At 38.7% G+C, this 14,988-nt stretch overlaps 1 protein-coding gene across 1 annotated transcript in view; it reads right to left on the reverse strand.

The window, feature by feature from the left end:
• DNAI1 (dynein axonemal intermediate chain 1) overlaps positions 1-14,988 on the reverse strand; it is a 247,207-nt gene that overhangs the window by 125,562 nt on the left and 106,657 nt on the right. The window contains exons 12-13 of the mRNA XM_027839294.1: positions 13,811-13,928; positions 9,877-9,920 (exon numbers count right to left, since the gene is read on the reverse strand). Of these exons, the coding sequence (XP_027695095.1) occupies positions 9,877-9,920; positions 13,811-13,928 (162 nt within the window). The remainder of the gene's footprint in view (positions 1-9,876; positions 9,921-13,810; positions 13,929-14,988) is intronic.

Genomic DNA, 14,988 nt, shown 5'->3' on the forward strand with positions numbered 1-14,988 from the left:
TTGAGAAGTCTGGAAACTGTCACAGTTGCCCGCGATTCAGTCCTCTGAGGCCTGCTCCAGGGTCGCTGCAGCCTGCGCACCCACACCAAACTGAGCTCCTCTCCTCGCCCGACGCGATATACCTTTCCAATCAACCATCCAGGCTGTCTTGGGCTGGAAATTTGTTTCACTCTGTCTTTTTGTGGGTTCTGTTGTTTTAGAATTTGTTTACAGCCATTTTCTTAGGTACTTTCTGTAACTTTCATCCATTTCTCCTAATTCTAATCTTTAAGACTGAACAGAACAAGTCTAATTGTTTTTCCATATGACAGACAGCCCTTCAATATTTGAATATAATTATCATGGGCCCCTGAGTCTTCTTTTCTCCAGGCTAAGCATCCCCAGTTGCTTCAGCTTATTCTCATATGGCGTGAGCTTGAGGCCCTTCACCATTCTGGCTGCCCTCCTTCGTCTGGGTGTTTTCCAGATGGTCAATATCTTCTTCAAATATGATGCCCAGAACTAAACACAACATTGCAGAGGTCATCTGTTAAGGCCATAGTATAGCAAGATTCTTACTTCAGATTCCTGAAAACTCTGACTCTCCTAGCACAGTCCAAGATCATGTTAGGTTCTTTGGCTGCCAAAGCACATTGATTGGTCATATTTTGAGTGACCTATCCACCAAAACCCTTGGATCTTTTTCAGATGAATTTCTAACTATGCTTCTCCCAATTTGCGAAGTTGACTTTTGGGACCCAAGCATAATATATTAATTGTCCTTTAACTTTCATCTCTTTAGAGTCAGCCCAAGGGTTGTCAGAATATTTTTGGATCTTGACTCTATTGTGCAGTGTTCTATCTGTCCCTCCAGTTTTGTGTCTCCTACAAATTTGATAAGGATGACACTTGTGCCTTTAAGTAATTGACAAAAATGCTCCCCAGCATAGGGCCAAGCATAGATCCACTGGAGACCTTCTTCCAAATTGACATCAAATTATGAATGGTTACTTTTTGGGTCCAGTCATTCAGTCAGTTCTGCATCCATTTTTTCCACAAGAGCAACAAAATAAACTTTTATCAAATACTTTGCTAAACTCTACGCATACTTTATGTAAACTTTAGCCAATCTCCCAGCTTATTAACCATGTCAAAAAAAGGAAATAAGGTTAGTTTGCCACGATCTATTCTTTCTGAAACTGGGATAGTTCTTTATGATCAATTCTCTATCAGGGTGGGGAACCTGTGGCCTCAAGGCCACATGTGGCCTTCTAGGTCTTCAGTTGTGGCCTTTTGATTGAGTCCAAGTTTAACAGAACAAATCCTTTTATTAAGGTGATTTGTTCTGGGAAGTTTGGATTTAGTCAAAGGGTCGCACTTGAGGGCCTAGAGGGCCACATGTGGCCCTGAGGCCACAGGTTCCCCACCCCTGGATGTTCACTAACCATCACCTTTTAAAAATATGTTCTAGAGCAGTTCTTAACTTTTTTTGGTGTCATGGGCCTTTTTGGCAGTCTGGTGAGGCCTATCTTCAGCATATTTTTTTTAATGCACAAAATAAAATACACAGGATTATAAAGGAAACTAAATTATACTAAAGTATAGTTTTTAAAATATTAAAAAGATAAGTTCATAGACCAAAGAGTTAAGAACCCCTGTTCTAAAATGTTCCCAAGAATCCAATAAAAGTTCCCTGGTCTACAGTTTGAAGATTCCATTTCTCTTTCCTATTTTGAAAATGGAGAAATAATTTGCTCTTCTCTAGAAAAGAAAAAAGAGAGACCTCATCTGTGATAATCCATCATCTTTCATATACCATTGACAATGGATTAGAAATCCTATCTGTCTGTTCTCTTAGGACCCAAGGATGTTATTTGCCTGGGCCAGGTGACTTGAATTCATCACAGGTGGCTAGGTGAGCTCTTCCCTTAAACAGGCTATCAAGCCTCCATTGACTCTTTCTGTTGTTCTTTCCTGACCAAAGGTCATTCTTCTTAGCAAAGAAGACAAGCTGAACAGTAATTGATCAGTGTTGCCTTCCTTCTCATCAACTATCATTGTACCATACACTCAGAACAGCTACTCTAGCCAATCTTGAGTCATCTTTTCCCAAGAAAAAAGGGGCAGCCATAGTGCACTGAGCACCAGTCCTGGAGTCAGGAAGACTTTTGTTCACATCCAGTGTCATATACTTCCTAGTTGGGTGACCCTGGGCAAGTCACTTAACCACTGTCTGTCTCAATTTCCTCAACTATAAAATGAGGGTGATAACCTACCTCCCAGGGTTGTTGTGAGGATCAAATGAGGCAATAGCTGTAAAGCACTTACTACAGTGCCTGGCACATAGTAGGTACTTAATGCTTATTCCCTTTCCCTTCCCAATGTAGATAAAAAAAAGTATTCTGCCATTTAAAATTTTCCACTCCAGCCTCAGTTTATTCTGGGCATACTGTGCCACATTTCTATATTCATCCTGTTACCTGTCCTTGCTTCTATCTTCTGTATGTGTATTTTAAACATTTAAGTTGTTTCCCAAATCTTTACACATCCACATTAGTCTTTACAGATGATGACCCTTTTTCTTCTTCATAAAAAATATTTCTGTATTTTCATAATTTCTTCTTGATAGCTTCACATCTTGCCAAAGACCAAAATTGTACATCACCTCCTGGATTTCACCACCCCCATCATGGCCCTATTTTCTGACCATATGCACTCCACTAGGAACCTGGACTTCTCTCCCCAGCCTCCATCTCCGATAATCTCTTGCCTCACTTTGCCAAAGTTCAGGCCTCCACATCACTTCCTAGCCATCTCGTCTCCCTCTCTGCTTTCCAGTTGTGCCCCCAAGCTCCCACCATTTTATGTTGGCTTGACAGTGCCAAGCGTAGGCACTTATGTTCTTCTTTCCTTCTTTCCCTTTCTTCCTTTCTTTCTATCTCTTTAACTGACTTTAATCCATGGGATCCTATTTATCTGAACCCACTGAAATCTGCAGGAGGCCTTTCCTGGTTCGTCCAGTTGCTAAACCTTCCCCTCTAAAACTACTTTCCATCCATTCTGTAGGTATCTTGTATGTATCTGTTTATGTACATGCTATCTTCTCTACCCGTCCCATTAGACTGTAAGTTCCTTAAGGGTAGGGATTATTCCTCCCCATACCTAGCAGTGCCTGGCATATGGTTTTTAATAAATATTTTTTGACTGACTACTCTCCTAAAATTTAGGGTACATGTCAAACAACATCTAGCTTTCCTCTCATAACATTTAAGAAGGAGTGGCCATTTTTCCCTCAAAGTTCCCGTAATTTTTACCCTAGAAGCCAATTCTTTCCTGTTGGTGAGAAAAAAAAACAGAATAGAATTCCTTTTTGTTGATTCTTCTACCTTTTGAAGGATGAACTTATTAAGGCAAGGTAATAATTATTAGCTGTTTTATGTCTGGCAGAGAGAGCTTTAGCAGATGTCTAGATAATTGAAATACCCCACCACAATATCATATCTTTGTGATATGATTCCTGAACTCGTCATCCATTTCCTCTAAATGTATGACAAAAATCAATTCTACTTTGCCCCCATTCACCCAAATGCTTTCCATTTTGCCTCCTCCCTTTTGGTTCCTAGATTTCCTCATGTGAGTTTATCTTCTTAACATGTAATACAATCCCTACTCTTTACCTGACCTACTTCTTTTAAATATAACACATCCACCAAGACCAAGACCCATATTCCAGTCATGGGTCTCACTGCACCAAGCTCCAGCCACATCTATGATGTCAAATTTCCCTTCTCACATTAGGACCTTTAGTTCATCTTGTTTGTTGGGCATTTTCATATAGATATCTGTGGGTATAGGTTTAACTCCCAGCTTTTCTTGGATTCTGAAATTCCAGTGTTTCAACTGTCATTATTCTTCCTACTTTTGTGGCTATCTTTCTGTAGTTGGATATATGTAGAAGTTTTCCCCCCTTCCTCTTTCCATTCAGTTGAAAGTCGTTTTGATTAGATTTGCAAGAGTCCAGGCAAATGTATTCTAACCAGCCCCTGTTAAGAGCACACCATTCCTGGCTAACAGCTTGTCACATCTATATTTTAAGTTATGGACCAGAAATCCAAATCCCACTCTCAGACGCCATTTTCTTCACCAGCTGTTCACTTCTGAAAAAATTTTCTTTTTTGCATTCCTTACTCTCAATGGACAGCAGTGATAAAAACACCACCTGTGCCCCTGTGGCCTTCAGTTTATATTGCCTAAGGATTTATAATCTTTGGCAATGATTTCTAAGTTCCTTCTGGAAGTGTCATCTATACTCATATGAATCACCAGAAGTGGGTAGTACTCAAAGTGTGGATGGCTTGCAATCTGTACCTTTGGAGTAAGTGGCATATTAATGAGATCACAGGGTTCTTCAAATATCGAAATGTCAAAGTATTAAATAAATGGAAAAAAATTATTGGGGACCAAATAGATGGGTTTATTATATTAAAGTAAAGGGATTTATAAGATAAAATGTAGCATTTCAAAAGGAAAATGAAAAAGACTGGAGTAAATCTATCTAATGAATCTATAAGAACTGAAAGAAACTTACAAGGGTAATATCTACTATGGAAAGGCAACATGGTGCAGCAGAAAGAGTCCTATACTTGGAATCAGGCCAAGCATGGGTTCAAATCCTATGTTTACCACTTACTAGTTGTGTGATCACGGACAAGTCACAATCTCTTCAAGACTGTTTTCTTTCTCATTTGTAAACTAGAGACAGTAGTACTTACCTCAACAGATTGTAATGAGAAATCAAAAGAGATAAACACTTCTCAACTCTTTGAAATCTGGCTTCTAACCTCTTCCCTTAACTGAAACTGCTTTCTCCAAAGTTACCAATGCTTTTAATTGTCCAGTCTGATAGTTGGTTCAGTTCTCATTCTTCTTGACCTGTGTGCTGTTGCACCCTTTCCCCTGGATAATCTCTCTTCTCTGAGTTTATGACAGTACTCTCTCCTGGTTCTTTTTCTACCTGTCAGACCACTTCTCAGTCTTCTTTACTGGTTTACCATCCACATCACACTCTGTAATTGTGACTTTTTCCCCACACTCTGTCCTAGTTACTCTCCTCCTTACACTCTGATGACAACTTCACTAGCTCCTCTCCCTCCAAAAATACCTTGTATTTAATTATTTTGTATTTATTCTCTATTCCTAGAGAATGATTCTACTACTATTAACTACTATTACATTTATTCTGTAAATACTTATATATGTACTTATGGTCTCCTTCACAAGAATGTAAGCTCTAGGATAGTAAAGATTATTTCATTCTTTGTATTTCTATTCCTCCTGCACAATGCCTGGCACATAGTAGGCACACAGTTAATGTTTCTTGACTGCTTCCCAAATCTTAAAGCATTACATATATGTGTGTGTACATATAACATATATATATATGTATATAATATAGTACACATATAATAAATACTTTTTCATATATTTGTTCATATAACTTTCATCTATTATTTTTGTCTGGGCATTATCATTCAATAGATAAGTAGTTAAATAATATAAGCATAGGTCTGGAAAGAAGAAACACAATTTGCAAATAATCTCTTGAAAATTGTTTAAACTCCTAATAATCAAAGAAATATATGCTAAAACAATAGTGAGGTACCATCTTATAGCCATCACATTGATAAAGATAGTTAAAAATAATAAAATTTAGTGGTGCCTGATCAGCATAAAAACAGATGTCTTATTACATAACAGAAACTGATGTATTAAAATCTTTTGGGGTAGCGATTTGGCAATAAAGAGTACAAGGTCAGGGGAGGTTGTACATGAAGTTTGCCTAGATTTTAGCAAAGTTATTTGGGGAAGTATCTCATTTTATTCTTGTGGAAAAGATGGAGAGCTTTGGATTAGATGATAATACAATCAAATGGATTCAGAATTGGTTGAATGGCTGGACTCAGTGTGGTCATGAAGAGTTCAATGTCAGTTTGGAAGGAGGTCTCTAGTAGAGTGCTCCAGGTTCTGTGCTATTTAACATTTTTATAGATGAATTAGATAAAGGCATGATGGCACACTTGTCAAATTTGAAGATGACTCAAAGCAGGGGAGGATAGATAACTCACTCACTAGATGATACAAGATCTAAAAAGATCACGACAGGATTACAACAGGCTTAATCAGATGAAGTTCAAAAGGAATAAATGTAAAGTCTTACACTTAGGTTCAAAAAATCATCTTCCAAAGTACAAGCTAGGGAAAACATGTTTAAACAACAGTTTATATTAAAAAAAGATCTGAGGGTTTTAGTATGCTGTAAGCTCAAAAGTGAATCAGTAGTAGGATGTGGCAGCCAAAAAAGCTAATGTACTTGGGCTACATTAAAAGAAATGCAACTTCAAGGAATAAGGTGAGAGTCCCTTCAAACTCTATCCTTGTCAAACCACATCTAGAGTATGATGCCAAAATTTAGGAAGGTCATTGCTCATCTGGAGTGTGCAGGTGACAGAAACCAGGACAGCAAGAGGCCTTAAATCCAGGTGATATGACAATAAATTGAAGGCACTGGGCATGTTTAGACTGGAGAAGAGAAGACTGGGAGGGAACATGACAGCTCTGTTCAAGTACTTGAAGGGCTGTCATGCAGGAAGTGGGATTAAGACTTCTTTCATCTGGTCCCAGAGGGCAGAACTAAGAGCAAAAGGTAGAAGTTAAAAGAAGCAAATGTAGGCTTGCTAACAGAGCTACCTCCAGAGGGAATGAGCCACCTTGGCAACACATTTCTCCATAACGGAGGTCTTTTATGCAGAGAATAGATGACTATTTGTCATTTGACTGTATGTTATAATAGGGATTCCTTTTTAAGAATGGATTGGACTAGATGGCTGAGGTCCATTCCAACTCTAAACTGGGCAAATCTGTGAAAACTTATACCTTTTAACCCAGGTGATCCCACCTACTCTACTTAAGTATACTAGCATACTTAAATACACTATACAACCAAAAGGGGAGGGGGGGGGGTGAGACACTTTTTTGTACACATTCACAGAAGCTTTATGTGTAATAAGGAAAAAAATGAAAATAGTTTATTTGTCCAACAGTTGAGGAATTAGGGACATGACAAATTACAATCTATCAATGTAATGGAATATTATCACACCATAAAAATGACAAATATGAGGAAAACAAAGAAATATGGGAAGATATGCCAATGCTGGGCAAATAAAGTAGAATCAGAATAGCATACGTATCGACTCCAACTTCATAGAAATAACACAACAAATATAATAAGTACATAGAAAAGCGCTTACAAGTGCACACAAAAGCAAATGAGAGATTTTGTTGAAGGCTTTATATCTACATGTAATACTCCTTTTAACAAATTGGAAGCAGCTTAAATTTTATGGTTTTATGGGTGCTTCCATTTAGAGCTTGTTTCTTTTTTGTTGGTTTTAAAGTTTACAATAAAACATTACTTTGTTTTTTAAAATAATAGAGGCTGTAGATAATAATCACATTGGACCATAATCACAGGTGAAATAACAGTAATGAATATTATCATCCCATTTTTTCTGTGAGAAATGTATATGGCTTTAAACTTTGCAGAGTCATTTGATCAAACCTGAATAATGTTTGGGGCATAGCATAGCACACAGAGTTAGACCCAACCCCGGACCAGCAAACGCACTTCCTCCTTGGCAGAAATCCACCCACTGGGAGTGTGGGATACAAAGCAGGCATTAAGGGCATCTTCAAAGACAGCAGAAACCACAAGACCCCAAGAAGCACCAGGTTCTCACTGGTGGGAAAAATAAAAAACATCCCCCAAACAGCTTGAAGCCCTAAGGGAATTTGAGCCAAACAGCACATTTGTGAGTCCCAGAGCTCACCATAGTACCCTATCTGTCCCTTTTATGAGAGAAAAAAAAAAAGACTTTTCTGTTCAGAGAATCTAGTCCTCTATGCCAGAAAACAAAATAAAACACATATTAACATTCTGGAACTGATGCTAACATACAGTGTGAATAACTCTTATACATGAAGGGAGTGCTTCACGTAGAAACCATTTCTCAATGGGATGGCCAATGACACGAGATGGGAAGGAGATTTGGGCCAGTTGGGCACTAGGCCACTGGCTAAAAGGGGTGGAAGCTTGTCCTTATAGATACAAAGGAGAGAAGTGAGGAGAATGGCTAAGGAGCAGGCTGAATCTCAGAAGACTCTGGCCGGGATCTAGGATGCTGTAGGGAACATGCTTAAACCATAAAATCTTCGAGGCAGAAAGAACTTCAGAGGCCCCCTAATCTAATCCATATTAAAAAAAAAAGTCTTGTTTAGGCCCTAGAACATATCTAACAAATGGTCATCTAGCCTTTGTTTAAAGACTCTTCCCCCTTCTATTACCATCAATCCTCTCCTCTCCCCGAAAACACATGCTTTTATTGCAATGCAGTGGCTAAAAAGTTGTTGCTGGTGTTTGCATGAAATCAGATAGACACATACCTACGGAAGTCTAGGGAGAGAAAACTTCTGAGAGTAATACAGATAATCATCACATTCCACTTATGGGTGGATCTAACTGTTAGGAAATTTCTCTATACATGAAGCCTAAATCTGCCTCTCTGTATCAATACCTAGCTTTGCCTTGTGGAGTCAAACAGAATGAGACTAATTCCTCTTTCACATGACAGCTATCATATCGACGTGAATATGATTATCGTGCTCCCCCTGAACCTCATCTCCAAGCTGGCCATTTCCAGTTCCTTCACCTGATTCTTTTCCTTTTTTTTTTTTTTCTTAGCAGTTGGGATTGAGTGACTTGTCCGGGGTTAGACAGCTAGTGTCTCAGGCCAGATGTGCAGTCAGGTCCTCCTGACTCCAGGGCTGGCACTCTATCCCCTGCACCACCTAACCATCTCTGATTCTTATATGATTCTTATACGGCATAATTTCAAGGTCTTCCATCCTTGGTCACCCTCCTCTGAATATTCTCCATCTTTTTTATATCCTTCCTAAAATGGAAGGTCCAGAACTAAACATGATACTCCAGTTGTGGTTTAACCAGGGCAGAAAATAGATTATCTATTCCTTGATCCCTGACACTAGGCCTCTCAATTCAGCTGCTGCTCTTACCCACCTGAGTCATCTTAAATCTAGCCTAGTGTTTCTGCAGTTTTGGGTTAGAGGCTATATTGTACTGCTGCAGGATTAAATCATGAATAAAAGCAATATAAAATAGGTAATCTTGAGGCAATAGGTAATCCCCTCAGCAAGGCAGGGACTAGGCTTCTGGGTTCTGGATGGAAGGAAAATGGTTCCCCAAAGAAGACTGACAAAAGATGGGAACTTTAGCTTCGACAAGAATATACCCAATATAATGTTAGATAAAAGAAAAAGAGATTGTTGTGTTTTTTGTTTGGTTTTGGTTTTTTTTGCTAGGCAATGGGGTTACGTGACTTGCCCAGGGTCACACAGCTAGTAACTGTCAAGTGTCTGATGTCGCATTTGAACTCAGGTCCTCCTGACTCCAGGGTTGGTGCTCTATCCGCCATGCCACCTAGTTGTCCCCAAAAAGAGATTGTTAAGGGTGAGCTTTCATCTTGGTACAGAAGTTATTTATCAGCTCTTTGATTTCACTTCTGTACACAGGGATGTGAGAAAAGAATCTATTTGTAAAAGAAATGTTCTGGAGTTTGTGGTAATCATTTTTAGAGCTCGATGGCCAAGCACCATCTCATGCTCAAGACCGCTCTCAACATGTGGGGGTTTGACAAATAGTACTATATAACCCAGAAAATAGGGGTGAGAATAAGTCTGTACTAGCCATACAACAGAGGCTGGGAATATTAGGGTGGTTTAACTGGGGTACCTTTAATGTAGAGATGAATTGTAACTTACAAGAGCCATGCCCCACTGCAAACAGATCCTTATATCTTGGATTCCTGTAAAAAAAAAATGTAATCTAAGAGGACAAAAGTCAGACCCATTTAAAAAAAAAGTTGGAATTATATTCAGAACCCAGGTGGTTAAATCCTATCTCACAGCAGAACTGACACAAATTTATAAGGGAAATACTCAGATTCTAGCTGTTGTCTGCCCTTCATTCTTGAAAAGGACCATGGTATCATGGAGGTGACTTACAAGGGAGTTGGATTTCATCTGCCTCACTTTCTCCTCTGAAGCCATCTGGGTCCAGTGGTAAGATATAAATCAGGACAACTGGATATGGCCCTAGATGCACTGGGAGACCTCGGTCTTTCCCAGGTCTCAGTTTGACTAAGGCAATGCCCTTACAGTGATTAAGGCTGGGTAAGAAATGAGGCAAAGAATGGCCTCTTTTACCTAGTTAAAAAAAAAAATCCATCTGGGAGGGGAAGACCTTCAGGGTTTCTGACCAAAACAGAAATAATTGCTATTTACATTCATTCTGAGCTATCCGGGCCCAAACAATGACCACTAAGCGGGGCTTGGACTGGGACCTATTGTTGGCCAATCCATGGCAGAACTGCAAGTCAGTGCAATCTTTGCAGAGAACAATTTGGTTATATTCAATAAGTGTCATAAAACCATACATACCCTTTGACCCAATAACTCCATTACTCAGATGTCAAGAGAAAAAGAAAAGGAGGTTTATTTGTACATGTTTATGTGCTTTGTGAGCTTATAGCAGCATTAAATATAAAAACAAAAAAATTAGCAACAATATAAAGGTCTAGTAGTTGGGGTGTGGCTAAGCATACTATGCTACATAAATCTCTTATAATATTATATTGCCACAAGTAATAAAGACTATAAAAAATGGAACTATACATATGAAATAATGTAAAATGAAAAGTGGAGATAATAATACTATACTATACTACATTATGCTATAATATATTATTATATATAATATATAATATAATAATACTATACCACACTGACAAACCAGGTAAATTACACATACATGTAAATATACATACATGTATACATATTTTACAAGTAAAATATGGTCATACAAGTATATGTGTTTTAGGATTATTGATAAGCTGCTATGAATACTATATATATGTGTATATATACATATATACACACATGTATGTATGTATGTATACATATATACATAGATGTGTGTTTAGGTTTACTTTTTGTTGTAAAATTGATTGAACATAAAATAAACAAGGGAAAATGCATTTAAATAAATGTTGTCCAATAATGAAACCAAACATTAAGAGTAAATGATTTTTATTTCTCTGAACCTCACTGTCCTCCTCTGAAAATGGGAATAATACTACATAGGGTTGTTGTGAGGAAATTAAACTTTAAAGCAGTATATAAATGTGAGCTAATAACTGACAGAAAGGTCCCTGGGTAGAAATAAAGTCAGTAGAAAACTGCCAAGTACTAACCATTTTCAATGAAAAGTCAACTTTACTGACCCTTCAGGGCTTCCTTTCTTATTTGAATGGAACCTAGAAACCAGGAAGTCAACTTACCCTCCAGGTCAATATCTATTTGGGAAAATACATTATGCAATACCTATAAGCCGGGTAGCTTATGGGGCAGACCGAGGACAGCAATTTCTAAATTCTTACAGTCTGAGTGGGAATTGTTTCTCCCCTTTGAAGATTTTTTTTTCTCAAATAGCTTTTACTTCTCCTCCTTCATGATGAATCTTAAGCAAGTCTCTAAATTTATATATTTCATGCTTCTTCCTAGTCCCCCTAACTTACATCTTATGTTCATAGCTTTGCCCTAAGTGAAATATTCAAATCTGGAGCTGAAAATAGCCAAGATGCAGCAAGTGAATCAGGAGGAATTCAGGGTCTAAAGACAGAAGAGAATAAAATCGCTATTCTCTCCCCATTCTGTGGTTGGGTAAGCCCAAGTCTGAATGGACTTGTACACCACCCTCCCCAAACACAATCTGAATATTTGAAAGCACTATTGTGTTTGTAGGGTTGTTAAAGAGGCAATAAGTGGGACTACTAACTTGTCTCCTATTCTCATCTGTTGGGGCCACAACCATAGTCTAAGTCCCTATCCCCAGCCCTGAAAGGATAGGGTTGTCAGAGGGTGAACTATCCCACAAAGGCTACTTCTGATCCGCTTGTTACTTAGCTCCTAAGGGCATTCTTCCTCCCCACCCCACTGATGTCCCACATCAAGCCAGAAGACCTTGCCCTCCCACTGGATAGCAATGTTGAAAATACTTGGAGGTATGTGTAATATTCTCTATCACAGAAGATCTAAGCCTATTCTAGCTGAGTAAAGATACTGTTGACAACTAGAAAACTTCATCCAGAGGACAAGGCCAACTGAGCAGCCCTGGGTGTGTGAACATAAAGGCCCCCAGTCAAACCTCAGCCTCTGGCAGAGTCAATTCTCTCCCAAAGAGCTATCCAAGGTACTAAAAAGTTTCAGTCCACCCTTTTTTTGGTCCAAAGTTTCTGACTCCAGGTGCCCTAAATTAAAAGTCATTCCTCCTGATTTTTGGTGCCTCCTGCTTGCCCTGGACCATGGACTTCACCTATGCTCTACTCTACCCATGCCCCAAGCCAGCCACCCAATGCCCTGGTTGTTTTTCTAACATGATGAGGATAAAACAAATGAAATCCACTTTAATTCGTTCCCCTTCTACCCCTGCATTCCATTCCCTTGAACCAACTGTGTCTCCTCTCCTCTCCCCCCTATTGCGCAGGTAGATGATTACAGAACATGTCTCCATCCCTTGCTGCAAAGATACAAGTCACTGCAAATATTGCTAGATGCCAGGGCCTAGTCATTCTTCACCAATGATGAGAAATCTCTAGGGCCCTCTGGAAACTGATTTTCTAATTTCTTTTATTCATAACAGAAGTGTTTTCTTGTTTTAGAAAACCTTCCTAACTCTCGTCTTCTGGGTGGAATTGAGTATCAGAATACAGTAGAAGTGCTTGTATGCTGCTGCAGCAGAAGGAGGCCAGAACTGAGAACTAGGAGGCTATAGCTAGAATTGTAGCCTACAGTTGAATGTCTACAATGAAATACCCATACGACCTTGGTCATGTTTACTTGATCTCTCTAGGTCTCAGTTTCTTTCTCTCTATATGAGGTTAGACTGAATGATTCCTAATTGGTCCCTGTTAACTTGAATATTCTATGGCAATAAGTGACCTGATTCTTCAGATGGCACAGTGGATACAGTAATGAGTCTGGTGTCTGGAAGACCTAAGGTCAAATCCAACTTCAGTCATCTGTTATCTGGGTGACCCTGGATAAGTCACTTAATTTCTGTCTGCCTCAGTGTCCTCAACTGTAAAATGAGACAATAATAATAGCACCTAACTCCAAGGGTTGTTGTGAGGTTGAAATGAGATAATATTTGTAAAGCACTTAGTACAGTACCTGGCACATAGTAGGTGCTTAATACCTACTTGCTCCTTTCTCCTTCCCTCCCTTCTGATCCCTCATGCTGATCAAGTCACCTATCCTTTCATCCCTGTGCCTTAACAACTGATCTGACATATCCATCAGTAACTGGCCATTGGACACAAGGTACTTAAGCACAGATCTTGCAGCTCCAATCACTTATTGAGGTTTTGAAAGAATTAAATAAAGGACCTTACTCCAGGAAAGAAGTTAAAATAAGCTGCATGTGAGATAATAACTATCTTCATTTGTTCCCCTTCATTTGCATTGTTTTACTAGTTGGAAAGCTATGTTTGTACAAAGGCAAATGTCCAACACATACTTCCATGCCTGGACTATTCTCTATGGTAACATGGGATTGTCATTTTATACCTACCCCAGTTTAAAGAAACAGGCATTTTTGGAGCATAGAACATTTTGAAGGTGCAACCAAAATACTTACCAGCAGAGGGCAGTCACGGCCAGGCGCTTCGCCTTATCATATTGGAACTTCCAGAGAGGAAGCAAAGTGCCCTCCTGGTCTCGATACTCATCAGCTGCATCTTCGTAATACTTAAAATCTTGAAAAAAAATTAAATCCATAAGATTCATCTATTTTTTCTGGGAAATTCAACAACAGATAAATCACACAGACAACTGTAATAAAATGGTCATTTAGGCCTGAAGAATAATTATGAAATCCCTAGTTTTCAATGTCTTCTGACCCATATCTATATTTCATACCTATTTCATAACAGTTCCTATGAAGGCTTAGATGGTCTTTCTGTAGCTCTATGGTGGCATTAAGTATGTTTCAGAGATAAGACTGGAAAGGTTAGGGGGGGCACCAAACTGTGAGGAGTCTTGTGAACACCAGGCAAAAGGGTCTTTACTCCAAAGGCAATGGGAACCACTGACCATCTCTGAGCAGAAGAGTGGCATGACAATTTTTGTGCATGAGGAAGAATATGGTAGCAGGTGTTATGAACGATGGACTGGGGCAGGGGAGAGAACAGACACAGGAAGACCTCTTAGGAGATGGAGAAATTGATGTGTGAGAGCTAAGGAATAAAAGGCACAGGTTTCAAACTGAGAGTCATCCTGGAAGATCTGGCCAAGCTCAATGACCTTGCACAAGTCACTTCATCAAAAGGAAAAGGTTGGACTAGATTGTCACTTTCCAAACCAATTTGTCCACAAAATATATTTGGTATTGAAACATTGTGAAGGAATCTATAAATGTTAGTCTGGCAAATAGGGTCTGGGCATATGGAATATCCTTTAGTTTAGACAAAAGGGGCTTGGGAATATTTCAAAGAAACTAAGTCTATTTTCAACCCCCAAAAGTTGCCAAGCAAGTATCAAATGTGTAATGTATATGCACAATTTCAAATTTAATATTTTGGGGAGAAGATATCATTAGCATTAGCATTTTCTCATGGAATTCTATTTAATTGCTTGGAATACCCTGGAAGCATATATGAGAACACAGTCTCGGAAAAGGTAGGCCGGATGATTTCAAAAGATACTTCAAATTCTAAAATTTTATCATGCTATAATTAATATTTTAACAGAAAATTATGATTTTTCCTTTGAATATGATTTTTTAAAAAGATTTGCTATATTATATGTTCTTTTATT

The sequence above is a fragment of the Vombatus ursinus genome, unplaced genomic scaffold, assembly GCF_900497805.2.
Source record: "Vombatus ursinus unplaced genomic scaffold, bare-nosed wombat genome assembly UNPS02014832.1, whole genome shotgun sequence".
NCBI classification, from domain to species: domain Eukaryota; kingdom Metazoa; phylum Chordata; class Mammalia; order Diprotodontia; family Vombatidae; genus Vombatus; species Vombatus ursinus.